A 22,804-nucleotide genomic window follows, 5' to 3' on the forward strand; every position below is an offset into this window, starting at 1 on the left:
CATTGTGATACACAACATTCCATATTCAGCCTGGATGTTGAGCAAAAACTGTTGAAACTGGCGGTGGCACAGGGCTTTGGAGCGAATATAATTCATAGTCTTTATCACGGTTTCATCACATGATCATATTTTAGATGTCTGGCACAAAGAACTTGCTGGTAAATAATACAGTGAAGTTTTATGGCTTTGCCTCCTTCTTCGCTAACTTTGTTACAGATTAGCGTTGATAATCCACTTTGGTTACCAGCCATGGCAGGTGCACCATCCATTGTAATCCCAGTGACTTTATTCCACAGGAGTTTCATGTCATCAACGACGGAACAAACAGAAGCAAATAAATCTGTTCCTCTTGTTTGATCCTTAAGGCTCTGAAGGTCAAGTACCTCTTCACTCACGTTCATTTCATCGTCCACTCCTTTGAAAAAAATCAGCAACTGAGCGGTGTCAGACGCATCTGTGCTTTCGTCGCAGGCTAACGAAAAAAAGTCAAACTCCATTCCTTTTGCCTTTAATTGTCTCTTAATATCAGCTGAAACGTCTTCAAGTCTTCTTACCTCAGTATTACGAGCTAGGCAAACATTAGCAAACTCCTGCTTCTTCTCAGGACAGATTTTCTCCACCATTTTCATCACGCAGTCTTTAATAAATTCACCCTCAGTAAAAGGTTTGCAGTGCTTGGCGATCAGAGTTGCCACCTCGTAGCTTGCCTTTGTAGCATTTTCGTTTGATTCGCGGACTCTTGTAAAAAAGCGCTGCTGTGATGTTAAAACAGCTTCCAGTAGCTTCAATTTTTCGCTACGTTCGTTTCCAGTTAGATTGTCATAGTTAGGATGTTTCGTCTGGTGGTGCCTCTTGATATTGAACTCCTTGAAAACAGCCACAGTTTCTTGGCAAATTAGGCAGACAGTTGTTACATATTTCGGTGAAAAAATACTCCAATTTCCACTTCTCCTGAAAGCGGCGGCCCTCGCTGTCAACTTTACGCTTTTTATTTACAGTCGCCATTTCTGAAATGGGCACCCCGAGGGCGACGAGGGTCAATGTTTCCTGCTCTCGCCGTGCAGACAGTCTCCAGTATCTGCAGTATTCTCAAAGTCCCCATTGGCCCTCCCACAGTCTCTAGGGGCTACAGTAGTCACAGACTACTCTTCCTGAGTTCCCTCCAGGGAATCTCAAGCTGGGCTCAAAGGCCTCTTCATCATCTCCAGGGCTGGTCTCAGCTTCTCCGGGGCCAGTCTCAGCCTCTCTAAGACCTCACTCCTGAAGGTCTCATGGGGGCCCTGTGCTAAAGTCTTCAGGGGTCTCTTGCTACCTAGTTGCTTGGGCCTCAGTGGGGGTCAGTGATGCTCCACCTGCCCTCATCTTAGTCAGGGTTGACGCCTCTCAACTGGTTGCTCCAGAGGGGGTCGAGTTTGACGCCTCTCACCTGGCTGCTCCAGAGGGGGCTGAGTATGATGACGCCTCGCAATCCATCTCTGTGGGCTTCAACTATGGTGTTTCATCTTCCTGTGGCCCCATGCCTCCGAGTGTCCCCAAGTCTGGCCCTACGTCTCAAAGTGTCGCTAAGACTGGCTCCACGTCTTCAAGTGTTCCAAGTCTGGCTTCATGTCCCCAAGTATTCTGCTATCAAGTCTTCAGGGTCCTACAGAGGGTCCAATAAAATGCCTCTAATCTCTCTGCCTCGAGGAGGGTCCAGGAGGACACCTCTCACTCCTCTATTGACGATAGGGTTCGGGAGGTCCCCTCTCACTCCTCTGCCTTGGAGAGGGTCTGGGAGGATGCCTCTCTTGGATGGTTCTCAGGCCGTTCACTATTGATGGTGTGTAATTTTTTTTGGCTCAACAGAGAAAAGACTCTTCATTAGTCTAGCTACAGTACTAAACAAAAACCTGGGGTTGTTCTTATTTTCTTCTATTATAGATGAATAATATACAGTTCTAGCTTTACGAAGGGCTTTCTTGTATGTTAGTAGGTTATCTCTCCAGGTTAAAGGTGAACTGAAATCAAATCTCAAAATAATGACATTTCCTTAATGTTATTTAGTCAAACACTTCCACACATCATTCCAGGGATCCATTTCTGACCTAAAACTTAAATAACTTGTTTTTAGCATTTTAGTCAATAAATGCCTAAGTGAGGTAATCTGGGGGGCAGAATTGCCTTCCTGGGTTCATGGCGTACGCTGTGCCACAGCCGGCTCCAACACAGTGCTGAAGAACCAAGAAAGCTGCTTCTGTCTGGTTGTTTACTAGTGAAAATGGAAGAAGACTTTTTTGTATATGAAGAAATGCCGGAAGACTTTGCGGGAGTAATATACAACCATACTAGTATGAACCTGAACCAACAGCTGTATCTCCGGAATCAGTTAAAAACTTCAGATTCAGATTCTGATGATGACCAGGACCATCATGTCCGGCAAAACAACACTTATAACAACCAAGCTGGAAATGTGGAACGGTGAGAACTTATTACCACCATTACCACCAGATCATTTCATGACATCAGCACATGACACTTCAAGTCATAACACTGGCAAGACAGAGCTAATGTTGCTAACTCAAAGCTAACTGGATGCTAACTCGTGAAAAACACGAGTGCTTCATGAAATCATTTACGCATTGTCACACTATAGTAAACTAATCAACAGCAGTTTAAGACTATGACATTTGTTTAATCACACATGGATTGTCTATATTTTTTTACCAATAACAAACTGCTCTAGATCACAAACTGGTCTCAGGCTGTCAGGCCTGTAGTCACCTCATATCTGAATGACATAGCATGTTCACATTTGAAGTAAAAACTCATATTTCTCTTCTCTTTCTCTGTGTTGACATCCTCCTCTACATTTGCCTTTCTTTTAAAATTAAAAATAGGTAGGACTGCTGCTGGCAAAAGGTCCTGCATCTTTGGCATGAAGCCAGTCCACCGCATTATCGAGAGTCTGAGATTGCGGTACTCCTCTTTGAAGTGGTTCGAACTAAGTTCTGATAATAATTACCACATCGGAGGTTATGAATCCAAATCTGACAAAGTTTTTTATCTTTTCGGAAGCCAAAGAATGAACTCCAGTGGTATTTCTGGTCGGTTTTAGCAATTAATTTCAACCTACTATACTGATATTCATCCACTCACTGTCCAATTGCTGAATGCTTGTGAACCTTAGCTGCTCTGGGGATGTCACTGAAAAAGCCAAAAACACCCGATTGTTTTTTCTTTCAATGTTCAGAATAAATTAAAAGTACAAATATTTTTCTTTTTTTATTATTTTTTTTATAATTTTACAACAAGCATATTTTACGATTTTCTTTAAACTTATGTTGGCTTCAAAACACTTCCGTTCACCTTTTAATAAAATTTGTCCAAGTTAGTGGAGTGCCGTTTTCTTTCCAACTTTCTAGATGTCTTTGTAAAGTATGTAAATCTAAGTTAAACCAAGGAGCCAGCTTTCTCTAACTGATTACTTTGTTTTTCAGAGGAGCAATTTTATCAAGTGATGTTTGGATTGAAATTGTAATATTATCAAGATCATCCAAGTTGCTGCTCTCTTTTGCATTACTCTACTGTGGTGATCTGTGAGTTTACTTCCTGGTGGGCGTCCTGTTCCTCCGATTGCCTGAGTCTTCACTTCATCCACAACTGCAGAGGATCAGGCTCATCAGGGAGCTCTGGTACTTAAGGCCGTGGTGGGGATCAGACCAGCGCTGGAGCATTGTTTGCCTCTGTGGTAAAGTTCTCTCAGCCTTTTAGCTATCTAGCTATTTTGGAGATTGTTTCTAAAGTGCACCCTTGTGTTTTCTGTACTCCGTCAGGATTACCTGTGTTTCCGAGAATCCAGTCTGGTCTGTGTCTGGAGCCCACAACGAACTAAGTACCCTGAGTTGCTTACCTGTGCCTGTCTGCCTCACCGTCTGCTGCAACGTGTGGAGGATATGCATCTTCAGCCATCCGGAAACCTGCAAACAGGATACGTCACTGCCGGAGAATACTCACCTGTTCATTCCCCTCCACGCTGGACACAATCCACCTTTCCATAAGAAAGACTGACCTGGAAATTATTTTGCTCATCTCTGTCTGTCAAGTCCCGAAAGATCATTATTATACTTACCCTTGTCCTCTCTTCCAGATCCCAGCTCCAGCTATTCATTGCACTGTTCACTGGAAATAAAACCACTTACCGTTACTCTGATTTCCTGTCTGTCTGTCGCCAGGCTGCTCTCTTTGACTAAGTTAAAATCCTGACAGAATGCTCCAGCCAGATCAAACGTCAAAGAGCAGCTCCGGTGGCGGACAGACCGCGGACACTCTAATCCACCATGAGAACAGGTTAGATCAATACGAGACACTCATTCAACAGTTGTACCAGATTCAACAAGACACCTGTGCTACATTAAATCAGGTATTCCATCGTATTGTGGCCTTAGGTAACTGGCTTGGAACTTTATTTCCCACAAATCCTGTTACTCCTCTCTTCACCACCGCCCCCCGTTCAGCTTCCTTACTTCCGATTCGGGAACCGGATCTTAAACTGTCGGAGCTGTTTGAAGGTGACACCGATCGCTGCGGAGGTTTTCTGCTACAGTGCAATTTGTCTTTCTCTCGTTCTCTGTCGCTTTTTCCTTAGCACGCCTCCAAGATAATTTTTATCGTCTCTGCGTTAAAGGGGAGAGCGCTTAGGTGGGCACAAGCATTTCTGGCGACTCATCCTGTTGAAACGCTAAATTTTCAACTTTTTTTCCAGGAATTTCAGCAAGTGTTTGACCATCCCTTACAACAAGAGGAGGCTGCCAAGCGTTTGCTCTCGCTCCGCCAGGGACGAAGATCGGTTGCCGAGTATTCAGTGGGTTTCCGCATTACCGCAGAGGAAGCTGGCTGGGACGAATTAGCTCTGAGAGGTATTTTCACCAGTTCCTTGTCGGAGTCTATTAAGGATCAGTTGGCTACTTGTGATGAACCCGGAAGTCTGGATGAGCTCATTTCTTTAGCTATTAGGATTGATAACAGACTCAGAGAATGGCAGCAGGAACGGGACTCCTTTTCCCACAATGCCCAGACTTCCGGCCACCATCTTGTGTCAGACGTACTTCCCAGTCAAGTCTCACCGGTGGTGGAGCCTGAACCCATGCAGGTGAGCCACACTCGACTTACACCAGAGGAGAGACAGAGACGTTTTCGAGCAGAGAAATATATTTATTGCTGTAACAAGGGACATTTTGTGGCAAACTGTCCGCTTTGGGGAAACAGTCCTTCCCATCAGTAACTGGGGAAAGCCTGTCGAATCCGTTAAATTTTTCCCCAACTTCTCTGCTCTGTCTCTCAGCAAACATTATCATGGACCACACCTCATTACCTATTGCCGCCATGGTGGACTCAGGTTCCGAGCTTAATCTCATCTCACCTAGTGGATCAGCTCAACATTCCTGCTACTCCCTTAGAATCCGCCCGCATGGTGACAAACCTAACTGGACAACCCATCTCGCAGATAAGTCACTGAGTTTCCAACCTGCAAGTTCTGGTCTCTGGCAACCATCATGAAACTGGTGAGTTTTATGTGTTTAATTCTTCATCACCACAACTCATTTTTGGTTATCCTTGGTTGCAGATCCATAATCCTGTGCTTAACTGGTCGGAGAGGCGCGTAGAATCATGGAGCAAATATTGTTTAATGCAGTGATTCCCAACCCTGGTCCTCGAGGAACAATATCCTGCACATTTTCATTGTTTCCCTGCTTTTCAGCAGGTCCTTTCTGTCTGCAGAAGCCTGTTAATCACTCCCTCATTCAAATCAGGTGTGTCAAAGCAGGGAAACAACTAAACATGCAGGATAGTGTTCCTCGAGGACCAGGGTTGGGAATCACTGGTTTAATACACTGTTTGAGGTCGGCTAGTACTCCGTCTGCGAGAAAGTCTGTGGAACTGGCAGAAGAAATTGATCTTTCTAAAGTACCTCAAATCTATTACAATTTGGCTCCAGTAAACTGAAGGCTCTCTCTCTCTCCCGCCGCACAGACCTTACGACTGTGCTATTGAGTTGCTGCCCAGGTCTCCGCTCCTCTCTAGTCATCTCTATCATCTCTCTGGCCCTGAAAGAGAAGCCATGACGGTTTACATCGAGGATTCTCTAGCATCGGGTATATTTCGGCCTTCTTGTTGTGAAGCCCTTTTACCTGTTGCTGCCTAACCTCTCCAAGACATACCTGGATATCTCTGTGGACTTACCTGGACCTGAACCTCGGATCCTCCTCCTGGATTGGAAACCCCTGCTTGGCCCTGCCTCTCCCTCCACGCCTCGCTTCTGCTCCAGATCTGTAAGCAAAGAAAACTATTACCTTCAAAAACTAAGACATTCAAAGGTCCAGTGGTACCTGAGACTCACCTTGCTCCTTCCTGCCGTTTCAGATCCTGATTCACTCCTCCACTGTGAAAAAACTGCACCTGTAAATAAAATCACTTACATTTTTACACCCAGTCTACGTGTTCTGGTTCCTCAGTGCCGCTCACACGACTCCTCTGGTTTATGTCACACGTCTCCATAGTCTCCTTTTTGGGATTCATTTTTGAGAAGGACCAGTTCCACACAGACCCAGAGAAGGTTTGTGCAGTCACCGAGTGACCTATTCCCTCCAATCGAAAAGAGCTCCAACGTTTTCTGGGCTTTGCAAATTTTTACAGGCACTTCATTAAAGACTACAGCCAGATAGCTTCTCCATTGACACAGCTTACCTTGACTCTCCACACTTTTTCCTGGACCCCTGAGGCAGACATGGCTTTTGCTAAGCTCAAGGCTCTGTTTTCCTCGGCCCCTATTCTCTGTCATCCAGACCCAGGGAAATAATTCGTTGTAGAAGTTGACGCCTCGGATACGGGAGTAGGGGCTGTGTTGTCCCAATGCTCCCCCGCAGATAACAAGGTTCATCCATGCGCCTTCTTTTCGAAACGGCTGTCACCATCAGAACAAAACTATGACATTGGGAATCGAGAACTCTTAGCTATATATTAGCTATATATTAGAGGGGTGGCGGCATTGGTTAGAATGCAAAAAGACTCAATCCCAGACGGGCCAGGTGGTCACTATTTTTTTGCTAGGTTTAATTTTGTCATTACTTACAGACCCTGATCCAGAAACATTAAACCTGATGGCCTCTCCAGGCAATATTCATCCTCTGACTCCTCCAAGGCAGACGTCTGTGTGCTTCCATCCTCCTGTTTCGTTGGTTCACTTACCTGGAAGATTGAAAATACCATCACCATGGCACAACAGGGGGATTCTGACCCTGGCACTGGACCTCCTGGTAAAAGATATGTCCCCAGAGTCGAAATTGGTAAAGTATTGGATTGGGTACACAACCAATGGTTCACTTGCCATCCCGGGATAACAAGGATGTTAACATTCACTAAAAGACATTGTTGGTGGCTTACTATGTCTTCTGACATTAAAGATTTTGTATCCGCATGTTCCATCTGTGCCAGAAACAAGTCCCACCATCAACCTCGGGCTGGGCTGCTACAACCTTTACCCACGCCTACTCATCCTTGGTCTCATATCTCCCTGGATTTCGTTACCGGATTACCCCCGTCTGACTGTAACACTGTCATTTTGAACATTGTGGATCATTTTTCCAAAGCGTTTCATTTCATACCTGTGTTGAAGCTTCTGTCCACTTTTGAGACCGCTCCGCTTCTGGTTCACCATGTTTTCCGTCTCCATGGAATCCCACAAGACATAGTGTCCGATCATGGCCCTCAGTTTATCTCCCAAGTATGGAAGGCGTTCTGTAATGCCCTAGGGGGACAGGTTAGTCTTACCTCAGGGTATCACCCTCAGTCCAATAGCCAAACAGAAAGAGTTAACCAGGAGTTAGAAGCTGCTTTACGTTGTGTGATCATCAATAACCCTGCATCGTGGTGTAAACACCTACCTTGGGTAAAATACACCCACAATAGCCATACTTCATCTGCCACAGGGTTCTCACCATTCGAGGCCTATTTAGGGTATAACACCCCCCCCCCCAGTCAGGAGACGGAAATACTGGTTTCTTCTGTACAGGCTCATGTTCGCCGATGTCACAGAATCTGGAGACAAACCAAGGCTGCACTACTAAGGACGGTGAACCAAAATAGGAGGTTTGCGAATTGTCATCGTTCGTCAGCCCCCAATTATCAAGAGGGTCAACAGGTATGGTTATCCACACAGGACATCAACATTAAAGACACTCCCAAGAAATTGGCACCCAGGTTCATCGGTCCAAACACCATTGAGAAGTTCATTAACCCCTCTGCAGTGAAACTTCGTTTACCACCATCCATGAAGATCCATCCTACCTTCCACATTTCTCAAATTAAACCTGTTTTGGAAAGCTCACTTAGACACAATCCACCTTTTCGTAAGAAAGACTCACCCGGAAATGATTTTGCTCACCTCTGCCTGTCAAGTCCCAAAAGATCATTATTATACTTACCCTCGCCCTCTCTTCCAGATCCCGGCTCCAGTTATTCATTGCACTGTTCACTGTAAATACAACCACTTACCGTTACTCTGATTTCCTGTGTCTGTCTGTCGCCGGGCTGCTCTCTTTGACTAAGTTAAAATCCTGACATCTACAGAGGAAAATAATAATGGCTGAAATTCTTTAAATTTTGTTACAGCATTCTCTGATAGACATATACTATAATGAAATTTACTCTCAGTGGCTGTTAATCAGTCAATGTAAACCTAAAGGTTTTTAAAAAAAATGGTCAGACAAAACCGGATTGTGAGGATGTATTATTAAGTGCTTACTCTCCAAGCCAAATGTCAGAATTAGATGAAGAGTACGATAGAGAATGAGTATATTTGTGGACATTTTAAATAAACCCAATTAATTATTAAAACATTGAAGGTTATGCTATAACTTTCAACATGTACATGAATATTGAAACCTCCCACAATTATGACTTTATCAGTATTCAATAATAATAATCTGAGAATTCAGACAATAACTTAGAATAAGGGTTTTGGTGGAAGATATATAACAAGTAAAAGTTTTTTATTTTTTCTGATTTCCATTTTGGAATAGAAAGACTGAGGGCCAAAGACCCAAAATATTTATAACTATTAATTGGCTTAGCATTAATTAATAATCCTGACTGAAAAATGGCAGCTACTCCTCCACCTCAACCTGTTGTTCTAGGAACATGAAAATTTTGATAATTAGCAGGAGTGGATTCATTTGTACTAACAAAATCTTCCTGTTGTAGCCAGGAGTCTGTTAGATAAAAAAAATCTATTAATTATTAATTCACCAACAGAGACTTGGAGAGAGATCTTGTTTTCAACAATCCGCATTTTATGATTTATATTTCTATTCTGGTAAAGTAAGTCTATTTTTATAAGATTTTTATGATTTACTTTTTCTAGAGCTGATTTTTGGTTTATTTAGTTTGGTCCATAGGCGAGCTAACACTGTTTCAGTGGGAATTTGGGTGAATTACAGAAGAGAAGCACCAGAGAGTTGTGTAAGACTAAAAGTCTGCTTCCTGAACCCTGGGTTGTCAATATTTTTGAATGACTAACAAAATCAGCCGAATTCCTAGAAAGAAGAGCGACTCCACCCAAAGTGGGATAGATGCCATCTTTCCGCATCAGACCAGGTTCTCCCCATAATGCACTCCAATTAGCCCACCTTGTTTTCAGAACACCACCTGGACTGCCAGTGGCTGAACGACAACATGCAGCTACATGTCATCGCTGGACAGGTTGGGGAGGGAACCAAAGTAAACTCTGAAAAGCTCAACTCCACATTCTCTATTTCTGAATTGAGAAAGCTCCTCGGATGAGAAGCGAAACGTCCAGTTGTTTTTGTTGTTTAACTTTTTTTGAATTTACCATGGCCTGGATGACTGAGAATCTACACCAGAGGCAGAGGAATAGCTAAACATCTGACACACAGAGCAAGTGAGAACAGGAGAAACAGCGAGAGAACCAAAAGCCATGCTAAATTAACACTAGCTAGAGCTAGCAGATCCCAAATACAACAATAAAAACCAAGAAATGTTGAAAGACTAAAGGTGTCTCAAGCAAATTCATCCATCCATCCAGCCATCTTCTTCCGCTTATCCGGGGTCGTGTCGCGGGGTTAGCAGCCTAAGCAGGGAAACCCAGACTTTCCTCTCCCCAGCCACTTGGGCCAGCTCCTCCGGGAGAATCCCAAGGCGTTCCCAGGCCAGCCGAGAAACATAGTCCCTCCAGCGTGTCCTGGGTCTTCCCCTGGGCCTCCTCCCGGTGGGACGTGCCCGGAACACCTCACCAGGGAGGCATCCAGGAGGCATCCTAACCAGATGCCCGAGCCACCTCAACTGGCTCCTCTCGACATGGAGAAGCAGCGGCTCTACTCTGAGTCCCTCCCAGATAACCGAGCTTCTTACCCTATCTCTAAGGGAGAGCCCAGACATCCTGTGGAGAAAACTCATTTCAGCTGCTTGTATTCACGATCTTGTTCTTTCTCTCACTACCCAAAGCTCGTGACCATAGATGAGGGTAGGAACGTAGATCGACCGGTAAATCGAGAGCTTTGCTTTTTGACTCAGCTCTCTCTTCACCACGACAGACTGGTACAGTGCCCGCTTCACTCAAGACGCTGCACCAATCCGTCTGTCGATCTCCCGCTCCATTTTTCCCTCATTCGTGAACAAGACCCCGAGATACTTAAACTCCTCCACTTGGGGCAGGACATCTTCCCCGACCCGGAGAAGGCACTCTACCCTTTTCCGCCTCAAGACCATGGCCTTGGATTTGGAGGCACTGATCCTCATCCCAGCCGCTTCGCATTCGGCTGCGAACCGCTCCAGTGAAAGCTGTAGATCATGGCAAAATCCAATAGTAGATAACAACTGTAGAGGGTTTTTGTGTACTGGAATGTAGAACTGTGTAGAAGTTAGATATATCCAGTAAATCAAAAGATTCTGCAAGCACACAAATTACTCCAGCTACCAGCTAAACACCATTTATTCTTGGCTGCTTTGAAGTATAGCATTACCAGACTATACTGTGCTGATGCCTCATAAATTTCCTTCTACTAACCACACAGAAGGTCAAAGTTGACATTCATGTCATGCAACTTGACACGTTAGTTGTGAAAACAACAGAAGTATGATTAATGGATATTTTTCCACCCTTACAGCATCTCTTCCTCAAAGTAGTGATCCTTCTCAAAGATGTAAGCCAGAGTTGCAGCTCATCTTATTTGAGGAGTATTCAAATGACAGAGTACTGTACTCTGTACCAATTAATCAGCTAACTGAAATAAAGTCATTCATGATGAGAAACTCATTTTTAAACCCAATACATGTTCTGTATCCAGAAAAAAAAACTCTTTAATGCATTATTACCTATAGGAGTGGTAAAAATTGTTTCCTCAAAAGAATTTTACACTTCATACTCCCTGCTTTGAGGGAAAATAGATCATCAATTTGGTTTTCTTAAGATTTCTGATGCAACAGTTTGCTTGTTAAAATAAAAGCCTAGCATTCCTTAAAGGAGTGCAAATCGCTTGCATTTTAAGCCAGAGATTTATACTAAGACCATCATATGTTGATGGAGCTGTAGTCATTTTAGTCAAAGATTGAAAGCAAAGTTATGTGAAATCTCATGCAATATCACCAGATACCAGGCTCAGAGTATGTGTTGTGAATGACTCTCAGCTACTATCACACCAAGTTTCAGCAAAAAATCTGGAAAACCAAATTGTGGCCATTTTTGTGTTTTCAAAGGTTGGTTGGCTGGGGATGATCTTGCACAATCTGTAAGCACTCAGGCCTTAGTATTTTTCTGCTGTGTATATAATAAAAAATAATAAATCAACGCTTTTGAATGGCGTGGTTCTCTGCGTAGCTCCACCAGTTTACTGTAGGAGGCGCTGCAACTGTGTGCAGCTGCAGCCAAACTCAATGTCTAAGAAGAAGAGTGCAGCTTTGTGTACCTTACTGCTAAAACAAAGACCAGAAGAAGAAGAGCGCCACTTATGGTGAAACACAACCAAGGTAACTTGCTTAAAATATTCTCCTTCAGTTCCACCAAGCTGAAGTTGGTTTCCGATTGCAGCTTCCGATTCGGAAAATGGCTAAAGGGCGATTCCACCTAGATTCTCACTACCTTCAGCATCTATAATCTACTCTAGTTAAAAAACTACAACACCTAGACACTTCAAACCTGGACCAGATTATTCTGCACTGATTGCAGAACATTTAAAACCAAGTATGTGATTTGTGAAACCTTAATCTAATTTGTGAAACCTCAATAAAGGGGGATTTTAGCACTTTTTTTTTTATATCTGGACCACATAAGAACTGGTCCAGCTCCAAAACTACAACACCTCACTGGTATTTGATAAAAATGTAAAATCTATTCTAAAATCTTGTGTTCTGAATGTGTTTGTGCAGCATGAAAAATCAGCATTCATATAAACTAATTCATGTCATTTTAGTGAGTCATCATGGTTGTGCCTTGAGTCCTCTGTTGCTTCAAATGACATTGCGCCCCATGAATTTACAAACACACACAAATACATGTCATATACACATTCAAGTCACTTGTTTTAAATAAATGCTTCTATTTTAATTAAATGGTCATTATCGTGACTGATGTGCAGGAGGACAATGAGTGGTTGACCTCAGTATTTTTTAAAGTCTGGTTACGGCCCTGGTGGCAACCATCTTGAATTGGATTGATCAGTTGAAGATTTTCATCTGATGATTACTTTCTGGACAAGAAACAAATTTGTCAAGTTCATTGTTCATGGGTGACTGACTGACACACACACACAAACAGAGAGAGACACACATGATTGCTCTTTTGCCTTCAGCAGCAGGCAAAATAATGGATTTTCCTTTTTATTTCTGGACCTGACTGTTCAGTAGCAGGGGACACAATGATAATCACAAAAGGCTCCATACAGTAAAATGTATACAAACTGGTAAAGGTGGATAAGTACTAAATCTTAGATGGTTTTTTTTTTCATTTTGAGTGCAGTCAGCCTTAAATAAATGGTGAGTATAAACAATGTGAAGACTGCAAGGATTAAAGTTCTTCTTTGGCTTGATGGATTTCAGTCATTTAGAACGTGGCCAGGATGGATTCCCATCATCTGTAAAAATGAGAAGGAGGGGTATCCTTTCCTTTTGTTGATGTTGTTGTTGTTGTAGTGGTGATTCTGTTAAAGCCATCCAATCTATTTATGATACTGGGATTAAACTGAAACTGCTTTGAACAAATAAAGCAAACCAGAGCCAAAGGTTTAGCGAATCAGAGCAGAGCAGGCTGGGCCATTCTTTTTCAGGTGAAGGCAGTGTTGCCAACCCCGAGACTTTGTTGCCATATTTAGAGAGTTTTCAGACCACTCTAGTGACTTCTCCTCCTGTTTTTGGAGACATCTGAAGACTGACGTAAAAGCAAGTATAGTTCTTTCTAAAAAGCAGCAGGTGCTCCAGTGGACCTTCCTCCATCCCACAGTGCTCACAGGCAGCTCAGTCCTCCCATAGCGTCCTTCCAGCTGCAGTCAGAACAGGAGAGATTCACCCCAGTCCATCCAGGCAGTGCAAAGCTGATGCTGACTGATTGTTAGAAGGATGGATATGTAAAAAAAATTATGTCTAAAATAAATCTCTACAATAAAATAACTTCTAGTTTCTGTTTTGGGTCATTTTTGCCAATCCCAAGCTGGGATAAAAAATGAGAGTTAGAAATAAGACATTAAAAAGAAGAACAGGAGAGCTAGCATAGATAAGTAGCTTTCAGTGGGCTCTTTTTGATGGGTCTGTTGGGATAATGGTTAGCATATCTGCCTCACATGTAGGTAGGGGATCTGGGTTTGATCCCCTGTCGGGCCATCACTTTAATGTCATTATTATATGTTAATTTTTTTCTACACATAATCATATTTAATAAAATAGTATTCAATATGATTATGTGTAAAAAAAAATTCAGCCAAAAGAATTTTATTTTTGCTTTAATCCCAGAGACCAAACAATTAACATAAAGATGTGTATGCACATTGACCTTTCTTTTGATGTGGACACCGGATACAGTTTGTGAAAGTCCATCTCATCCATGTCCACGTGACGAAGTGGTCAGGTTTGTGTTCATTTGTCACTCGTCCCTTATATATATATTTTGATTTATTTTCTTTAGATGGTTAAAAGATTTGAGTTAAATATTGTTTTTTGTAATTATGCTTCACTCTATCCCAGGTTTGGGTGACAGCATTATGTTACAGTTAACATTTATTATGTTTTGTTTAAAGGTAACTCCTTTATCACTTTAGATAAATGTTTCTTTAGTTTTGAGTTGTTAGACTCACTATTGTTTGTCCCTAGGTAGACTGCAGCCCAAGTAGGTGTGTGAGAGGATCACTTGCTTCAATGTGTATGGGAGGTCATGGATGACATCTTCGGGGTAGACCATGTGGAGGGATTTCTTGTCTTTCTATTTTGTTTGTTTTGTTAAAGTAATATTTTGAGTAGTTCTGTTTTATTTATGTATTTTTAGTTTGCAGGCTATTTTGTTAAATAGCAGAGCTTGGAAATTGGATTAATTGTATTTTAGGGGGTTTTTTTGTTCTGAATTTTATTGCTTTGACCTGTCATATGATGGTTGGATCTAATTACCTCCAGCTGTGGTGTTAATTTGTTATAAAATCAGAGTGAAATGAGTGAGGGGGAGGTCGGGTCAAATGTAAAAAGATAAGATGTAAAAAAATAAATGAGAGACAAAGAAGTTAAAACTGGCTGAAGATTCTACTTTGAGTCACCTGTTTTTGACTGTTCAACTAAACAATTTCACAGTCCATAGGCAGTTTAAGGTATAGTCCGGTCATTTTTGAAGTGATGTTCTGATAATAGTTATCTTTAGTTAGTACCTTCTCTGCCTTGTCATTAGATATAGAGCCCAGGGTATGAAGAAAGAGGCAAATGTCTTTATCCAGACTAGGCTAATGGCTAGCCAAACCCTGTTTATATATATATATTGTTTTTCAGGCTTAAAAATGGCTACTTCTCAAAAGTGCCACATTGGTTAATTCTGAAGCTCTACATTTTTGCATGACACTGTTTAGTTTGTCACTGTTTTCGCAAATGAACGCCTGTGTTACCACACAAATCTATGTCCTGAGCATAGACTGACTTTGTATATGCCAATACAAATTTGTGCTTAGGCTGCAAATGTCATCAGTCTGCCAGGAGTTGAGTGAATCTTTGGATTGACTAAACACGCTGATAACCCTGAAATAAAATATAATAAAATAAAATTAAAAATTGGCACTCGTTTGGCTAGGCAATAGATTTTTGTCTCTCTTCAATCTCTGCACTCTTTGTATGACTATTGATAACAGAACATCCCTTTAAAAATGACTGGACTGTCCCTTAAAGTTAGGAACACAGATACCTAAGCTTTGTGATGGGCCATTACTTCCTTCTCCAAGGTCATTCATTTTTATGACTGCTCAGTCAGTTTTAAATCCACCAGGAGACACAACCACAGGCACTTAACAAACTAATGAGTAGCCCTATCTGCCAGAGGAACTAAGTGTCATCATTGCAGTATTGACTAGAGGGGTCACATGGGAGGATTATGTAAAAAAAAAAAAAAAAAAAACAAAAAAAAAAAACAACACACAGTGATGTATTGGAATATAATGCATCCAAAAGAAATATGGTTATGAAGGTTGCTCATTACCAGTTAGGTCAGTGAAAACATGGACACAAAAGGAAGGCAGAGACGGACAAAGCTGAGGAAGAGTAGATGCAGGAGGACAGCAAGAGCTGAGTGAAGGAAAGAAAGAGAAAGATGGAGTTGAGCTGATTGCACAGAACAGCAGGCACACAGCAAGAAAAAATAGAGAGAGATGGAGGGAATCAAGTGGGTAAGAAATGACCCTAGATGTAGGGAGGGATAGCTGGATAAATGAATAGACGGATGAAGGGGAGGAGAAGTAATTACAGGCCTTGTTGTGTGGTGGGAGAGATGGAAGAGGTACTCCTTTTGTGCTGCCACTCTGCATTAATATTCAACTATTAGGCCCTGGCTAAAACCAATCTATCACCCAAGCTCATTTAATATTTAAACATCATCCATGTTCTATTGATTAGATAAACGTCTAGAATTTGTTGAAGAAATACTTGTTGCCCACTGCATTTCATGCCAAAGTTTTAAATAAAGATCATTTTATGTTGAATTGTAGCCATTTTGGTCAAACCTTAAAAACAACAATATACACAAAAGCAATATCACAAGATGTCACACTTAAACTATGTGTTGTGAATGACTCTCAGCTGCTTAGTTAGTTGAATTTCTTTGATCCCCGCAGATGTCTCCCCACAAGCTCTTTCATGGTCAATTTGTTTTTTTGTTTTTTGGGTTTTTTTTCTCATCTACTACCTCACCAAATTGTAGCTGAATATGTGTAAAATTGACTGAGTTATAGCCAGTTTTATGTTGGCTAATGTAAATTAGTTGTGGCAACAATCTTGAGTTAGATGTCCCTCAAACTGTAATCAGCTGTACATGCATATCCTGAGCCATTTGTGTTTTTTAAGGTTAGTTGGTTATGATAGCCATATTGAATTGGATTGACTCCAGAAGTTGATCAGTTGTAAATGTACATCCATGATGACTTTTCAAGTTTTGTTAAAATTCATCCAGTGGTTGATGAAATATTTTGCCAACAGACAGACACAAAAACAAAAGCGTGCACACAGACATGGGCAAAAACATAATTGTTTGACTTTGCCTTTCAGTGGCAATCAATAAAAATGACCTGGTAACACATAATTTTAATTTTGGTTCAATTTATTGCTCAAAAATCTTAAGACCTATTTTCGTTTGTAAATGCAACATTGCATCTGAGTTTAGAGGTTAGAGTGGCAAGTCATATCAACTTCAGTTAGGCCTTGAAATCATTTGTAAACATTGCCTGGGATTTTAATTTCTCAAGGCACACAGAAGACTGAAAAGCTTTTTACTTGTCATTTGTGTGTTTTTTTTTTTTCCCACCAGAGACTGAAGTAACAACGGTGAACCACTGCCTGGATGCTGCCAAGGCGTGTAACATAGATGAGACATGTCAGAAACTTCGTACAGAGTATGTCTCAGCCTGCATTCAGCCATCAGCCCGCTCGGGGCCATGTAACCAACCAAAGTGCAACAAGGCGCTCAGGAAGTTCTTTGACCGTGTTCTCCCTGACTACACCCATGAGCTGCTGTTCTGTCCCTGCACCGATACAGCATGTGCAGAGCGCCGCAGGCAAACCATTGTGCCATCTTGTTCTTATGAAGAAAAGGACAAGCCCAACTGCCTGGTTCAACTACGCCTCTGCAAGGCAGACTATGTGTGCAGGTAGATACTATTTGGACACCTGTCTAACATGCTGCTGCTAAGAACATTTCATTCTTCTTTTACGGACCTAAAATCACTTTAATGTCTGAGATTTTGGTCTTGTTAGAGGGTTAGCATGCAAAGGTCTATTTGCATGCTAAAAATCTTTTACAAGTTATGTTAGGTTTTAAACTCTTTTGAAAGCATATATAATCACTATCAAATACTGTTTAGAAGCTGTTTTGAGCTAACCTAATTGAACCAATACAATACAGCAAACAGGTATTGGATTTGGAAAGTCCTGGTGTGTCAAAGTACAACTGCATCAATCAGTTGTCTGAGGCCACTGACACGTCCAAACTTTTGTTTTATATGCCGACTTTTAAGAAAAATAGTTAGCTCTTTGTCTTGTGTTATAGTTTGTTATTATTGTTTTATAGTTCATTATTTACAGATCATTATCATGTATCCACAGTAAACTGTTAAAATCATTCTGCCAACCTTTTTTATGCCTGCTTATTATTAATTATTAGAATAGTAGTCTTTGGGTTTTACCTCACTGGGCTGGATACTAGTGAAACAAATTTACCATTGCATTCTCACTGAAGTTTTTTATGTTTACAATCAGCAGGCTGTGTAGCTGTGTTTAGAGTGATCAATTTCAGAAAATCATGGCCTATTTTCAGGTACACAGCTTGCAAAATGGTATTCTAGGCTATGCATATTATTTAATTGCCTACCTTTACCAATATTGTACCTACCTTGGCAGCAGCCCTCACTTATTTAATTTATACACATTTGAGTTAAAGACAGGCCAAATTGAACCAGTTCTTTAAGTTATTATTTTTTATCATTGGCAGTGCTTTTAGACCTAGATGTTGGCTAGAATATTTTCTGTCACAGGTGAACTCCTGTGCAGGTTTTAAGCCTCTGCAACTCATGTGACTAATTTAAGTACCCCTATAAACATCCATACATAGATTTTCTTTACCTGTTTCTCCTTTCCAATTCATGGGGAGCTGGTGCCTATCTCCAGCAGTCACTGTGTGAGAGGCGGGTGACACCCTGGACATGTTGCATGTCCATCACAGGCCCACATAGAGAAAAACGAGACAAACAACCCTTCACCCTCTCACTCATAGCTAGGGACAATTTAGGAGTTTAGGAGAACATGCAAACTCTACCCAGAAAGACCCCAGGCCGGGAAGTGATCCTGCAACCTTGCTGGGAGGTGACAGCTCTAACCACTGTGCTGCTGTTCCACCCCCCTATAAACATTTGAAGACAATTTAGAGACTTCATAAATGCCATTTGCTAACTAGTTGCAGCACAATCCTACCTTTTCTCCAGCGGTCTATGGGCAACAGGCAGGGGACACCTTAAATAAGTTGCCAGTCAATCACATGACCACTCAGAAATACAACTATACAGAGTCACTCTCACCCCTAAGGGAAATTTAGAATCATTAATTAACCAAACGTATGTTTTATTACAGACCATAACAGTTTTTGACTGTGAGAAGAAACGGTAGAAAATCCAGATGTGCAAAAGAAAATCATGCAAAGTGCACACAGAAAAGTGCCAGGACGTTTTTGCTGTGAAACAACACTGCAGCATTTATTGAAATCGTATTAATACTAAATGATAAAAAAACAAAGTCAAGAAGTGCATTATAAATCACATAGTAGGTACTTTAAGTGAAAATGAGATATGTAGTTATTTACATTGACATAGTATGAACAGACTTTAGGCTACTGTATTTAAAGATGAACAGCCTTGGTGGGTTTTAAAACATGGTTGACTGAGTTATTAGAAAATAACTTCTTACAATAAAAGTAGACATAGAACAGCATTGAGTGCTTTTGTTTGATTGGGGTAATTAAGACATGTAGCATTTACTCTTCTTAGTAGCTGGTAGCTGTTAAGGCAGTGGTTCCCAAAGATTTTCTTCTGGGCTCCCCTACGGATTAGAATACCCCCCCCCCACACACACACACACACACACACCAAAAAAAATAAAAATAAATATATATATATATATATATATATATATATTTATTTATTTTTTTGTACATCATATTGTGTTTTCAAACTCCACTGAAGTTTATTTCACACTTCAGGTTGCAACAAAACAAACTACAAACCATCTTTACAGTGAAACACTTTTGTGTGACTGTTTTTTTTTAGCTCTATACTGTAGAAAAGTATTCTTTGCTGTCAGTATTATTTCAAACATTTTTTTTATTTGTAACCATATTAAATGTTGCTATCATCAATACATTTAAAAAAAGCCTCTGTGCAAAATGGGGTTAAAAACCTGTCCCCGTCAAAAACTTGCCCATTATGCTTAGTCAGGCACTGTTTTTTTTTTTCTTCATCCATCCTGTGTTCTTTGACAGTTGAAAAGAAGTCAAAGCAGAGACAAGTTATAAATAGCTGAGCTGATGTCTATGTTCCTCCTACATAATATAGTTATTATTTAAATTTACAAGGAGCTAAAGATCTATAGATGGACAGAGACACAGAGAGATAAAGCTAACATTGCATAATCCTCAGAGATAATTTTATATGCATGCTAATTATCACTTCTGTTGTATTTACAATAGGAAAAATGACAGATACAAGCAAAAAAATACTTGAAACTTCAGATTGTTCGACAAATTTTTTTGGCAAAATGTGTTTGCAAACCTGTGCCACTTGCCTCCTAACTGTTTCCATACTCTACGGTGTACATCATACAGTCCTTAAGTGCATGAGACAATTATGAAATATGTTCAGATTGGTTGCCAGATGAGTAATATTATTTTGAGGAAAAACAGTAAATATTAGCACTTTTTTTTTGTTTGTTTTCTTAGTTGTTACATAGTGGGACTATTTCTTGAAATATATTGGCAATAATGTGAACTCTGCTGATGTTCAGCAATAATATGAACTCTGAGGCTGACAGCAAAAAGTGGTTCTTTGTTTCTGATACTTTCTCTTTACCTGTCTTTCTCTAAATATTTTAGCATTTTTTGAACATATTTCTCATTTGTAGTTTTTCCTTTCTTTTTTAAATGGTGGTTTGTGTTCCTGTGTTGACTGTTTATATTTGAGTGTATGATGCAAATGTGCAAAATATGAGATGATAAACATGCTGAAGTCATTCAAAAAATGAAAACAAAAAAATTGACAAAGAGAAGAATAGTTGTTCAATAACAACGTGCATTTGTCAATTCTAAAACAAATGCAGACATTTTATGTGAGAGAACTCCTAGCCACTGAAATGATCCCCAGTGAATATCAGCCCAGCTGAAAACTGCAGTCACTGCAGTCTTGAGGGAAAAAAAAAAAAAAAGAAATTGAATATCTTTGATACGAGTTGTGGTCAAACGTTGGCATTAAATAAACGAGAGTGCTAATACTTACTGCTTTTTAAATACACAATGGCAGCTGAGCTAAATGAATCTTTGAATTTTCTTAATTCTGTCTTGGTGGAGCACGCATGTTAGAATTGCACGATTCATGGACTGGTCCATGAAACTGGTGACCCAGTTGGAAAGCTCAGTGAAGAAAAGTAGAATAGCAGTCACAACTTGTCTGCTTTTTGTTGTTTGTTTTTGAGCTTGCTGTTGCCTTTCTATTTGATCAATAAATGGCATTATGAACCTGCTAAGAGTGATATATTCATCTAGATTTGATTAGTCACTTGTTTAATTAACTCAATCATAATACACATTACTTTTGTTTAATTAGTTCAATTAAAACTGAATTAATTTTCTGAAGAAAGCAGCTATGTAAAAATAGTCACTTCTATTTCACTTATATTTCTATATAAACATCTACTACTTTGAATTCATTTTGTTTTCTGGGATTCTTAGATGATATTTAATACCAGGACATCATCAAGACCTGTAAGTAGTTTACAGAAAATGATCCCTCATTACAAGATATGCCATCCTAGTGTTTGAGATTAATTTTTTGTTTTAGTGAGAGACTAATAACAAAACCATCCTTCAAATTTTATTGAATACCAAATTGTTTGATTGGGAGCTAACAAATACATTAGATGTACATATGCATTACAGCACATACTCTCTTAGAAACATGGCATTCTCACGCCCATCCTTTCAACCTTCCCTCTCTGTAAGCAAATTGTCACTAGTGTTTAATCTACTTTCTTTTCAAATGTCAAGAAGACAACGAACTTCATCTTTCATGGTTATCAATCAAGCATTATTTTCTATCACCGCTTCAATGAATGTAGCATCTCAAGGTCCCTGCACAACCCAGTAATCCTGCAGCAGTCAGCTGGCATTAACTGTGGCTGCCCACAGAGGCTGTCTTCACTTACTACAAAGCCTATGCAATATTTTTACTATTTATTTATTTTATTTTAAGTTATTTGGGGGGAGGGGGTGCACATTATTACACTGACATGACAAATGGGGACAGAACAAAGAGTTGCGTTGCCCTGAGGGAATCCTGTTGCAAATTCTTGTAGATGGATGGCCAGTGATGCAATATGATGGCCACGATAACCATTGTATGATGATGATTGTTATAAGGGTAGATGTCTGGGTCACTGTCTGGAAAGGTAAGAGGGAAAGGTGAAGCTTTTGTGAAAGGAAGTACTTATTTAGAATTCATATCTGTCCAATCTACTTGCAGCCACACCTGCTAGACAGCAGCCACAGTATTTAGAATGTGAAGGCAAGGTCCTTTTTGTCCCTCATTGACTTTACAGTCTGGTAGCCTTCTAAAAAAACTGTCTGGAGAAAAACAACAATAGTAGTAGCAGATTAAATAGTACTAAAAGTAACTGTATTAATAAAGCCAGTATGTTACTTGAAAACAAATTTTGAAGAGATGTTGGCGAGTAAGTGCAAGATAATTGCAAGAAAGTCCACCAATTTTTTATTGCAGTCTCACTAAATTTGCACTTATAACACATTTGCACATGTTGGGTTAACATTGCAGGATTTTCTTTTAAACACAAAGCATTATTTGGCACAAAATTCACCATACAAGAATGTCCTGTAATGGCGACACAAGAAAATTCTGCCTTTTTTAAAAAAACTGCCATTCCATCATGTTATGAATGTTATGCAACAGAAGGGTGGTAGTTATGTGTGACAGTTGAAAAATGTGAACCATAAAAATACAGGGCTTCTCCCCATCATGGCATGAAAATTAAAAGTCAGGGTGACAAAAGACTTAGCTTGTTGATTTTTATTAATTTATTACACAATAAATTTCAAGCAGAAAATCCTAGGAATGAGACGGTTTCAAGTAGCAGAATCTGTCTAACCTACAATCAGAATCAGAATCAGAATCACTTTATTGCCATTGCCAGTAAACAAGTTACAGGCTAGGAAATTGTTTTGGTGTACTGGTGCAAATAAAACAAATACAAATGAATAAGTAAACATGAAAAAAAGAAAGAAATGAATTAAAGTGTACATGTGCATTATGGCAGG

At 40.3% G+C, this 22,804-nt stretch overlaps 1 protein-coding gene across 1 annotated transcript in view; it reads left to right on the forward strand.

Moving 5' to 3' along the window:
• The window catches only part of gfra4a (GDNF family receptor alpha 4a), a 308,855-nt gene that overhangs the window by 241,247 nt on the left and 44,804 nt on the right, over nt 1-22,804 (forward strand). The window contains exon 4 of the mRNA XM_037977862.1: nt 17,027-17,366. Within this exon, the coding sequence (XP_037833790.1) occupies nt 17,027-17,366 (340 nt within the window). The remainder of the gene's footprint in view (nt 1-17,026; nt 17,367-22,804) is intronic.

Source organism: Kryptolebias marmoratus, linkage group LG10 (genome assembly GCF_001649575.2).
Source record: "Kryptolebias marmoratus isolate JLee-2015 linkage group LG10, ASM164957v2, whole genome shotgun sequence".
Classification (NCBI taxonomy): domain Eukaryota; kingdom Metazoa; phylum Chordata; class Actinopteri; order Cyprinodontiformes; family Rivulidae; genus Kryptolebias; species Kryptolebias marmoratus.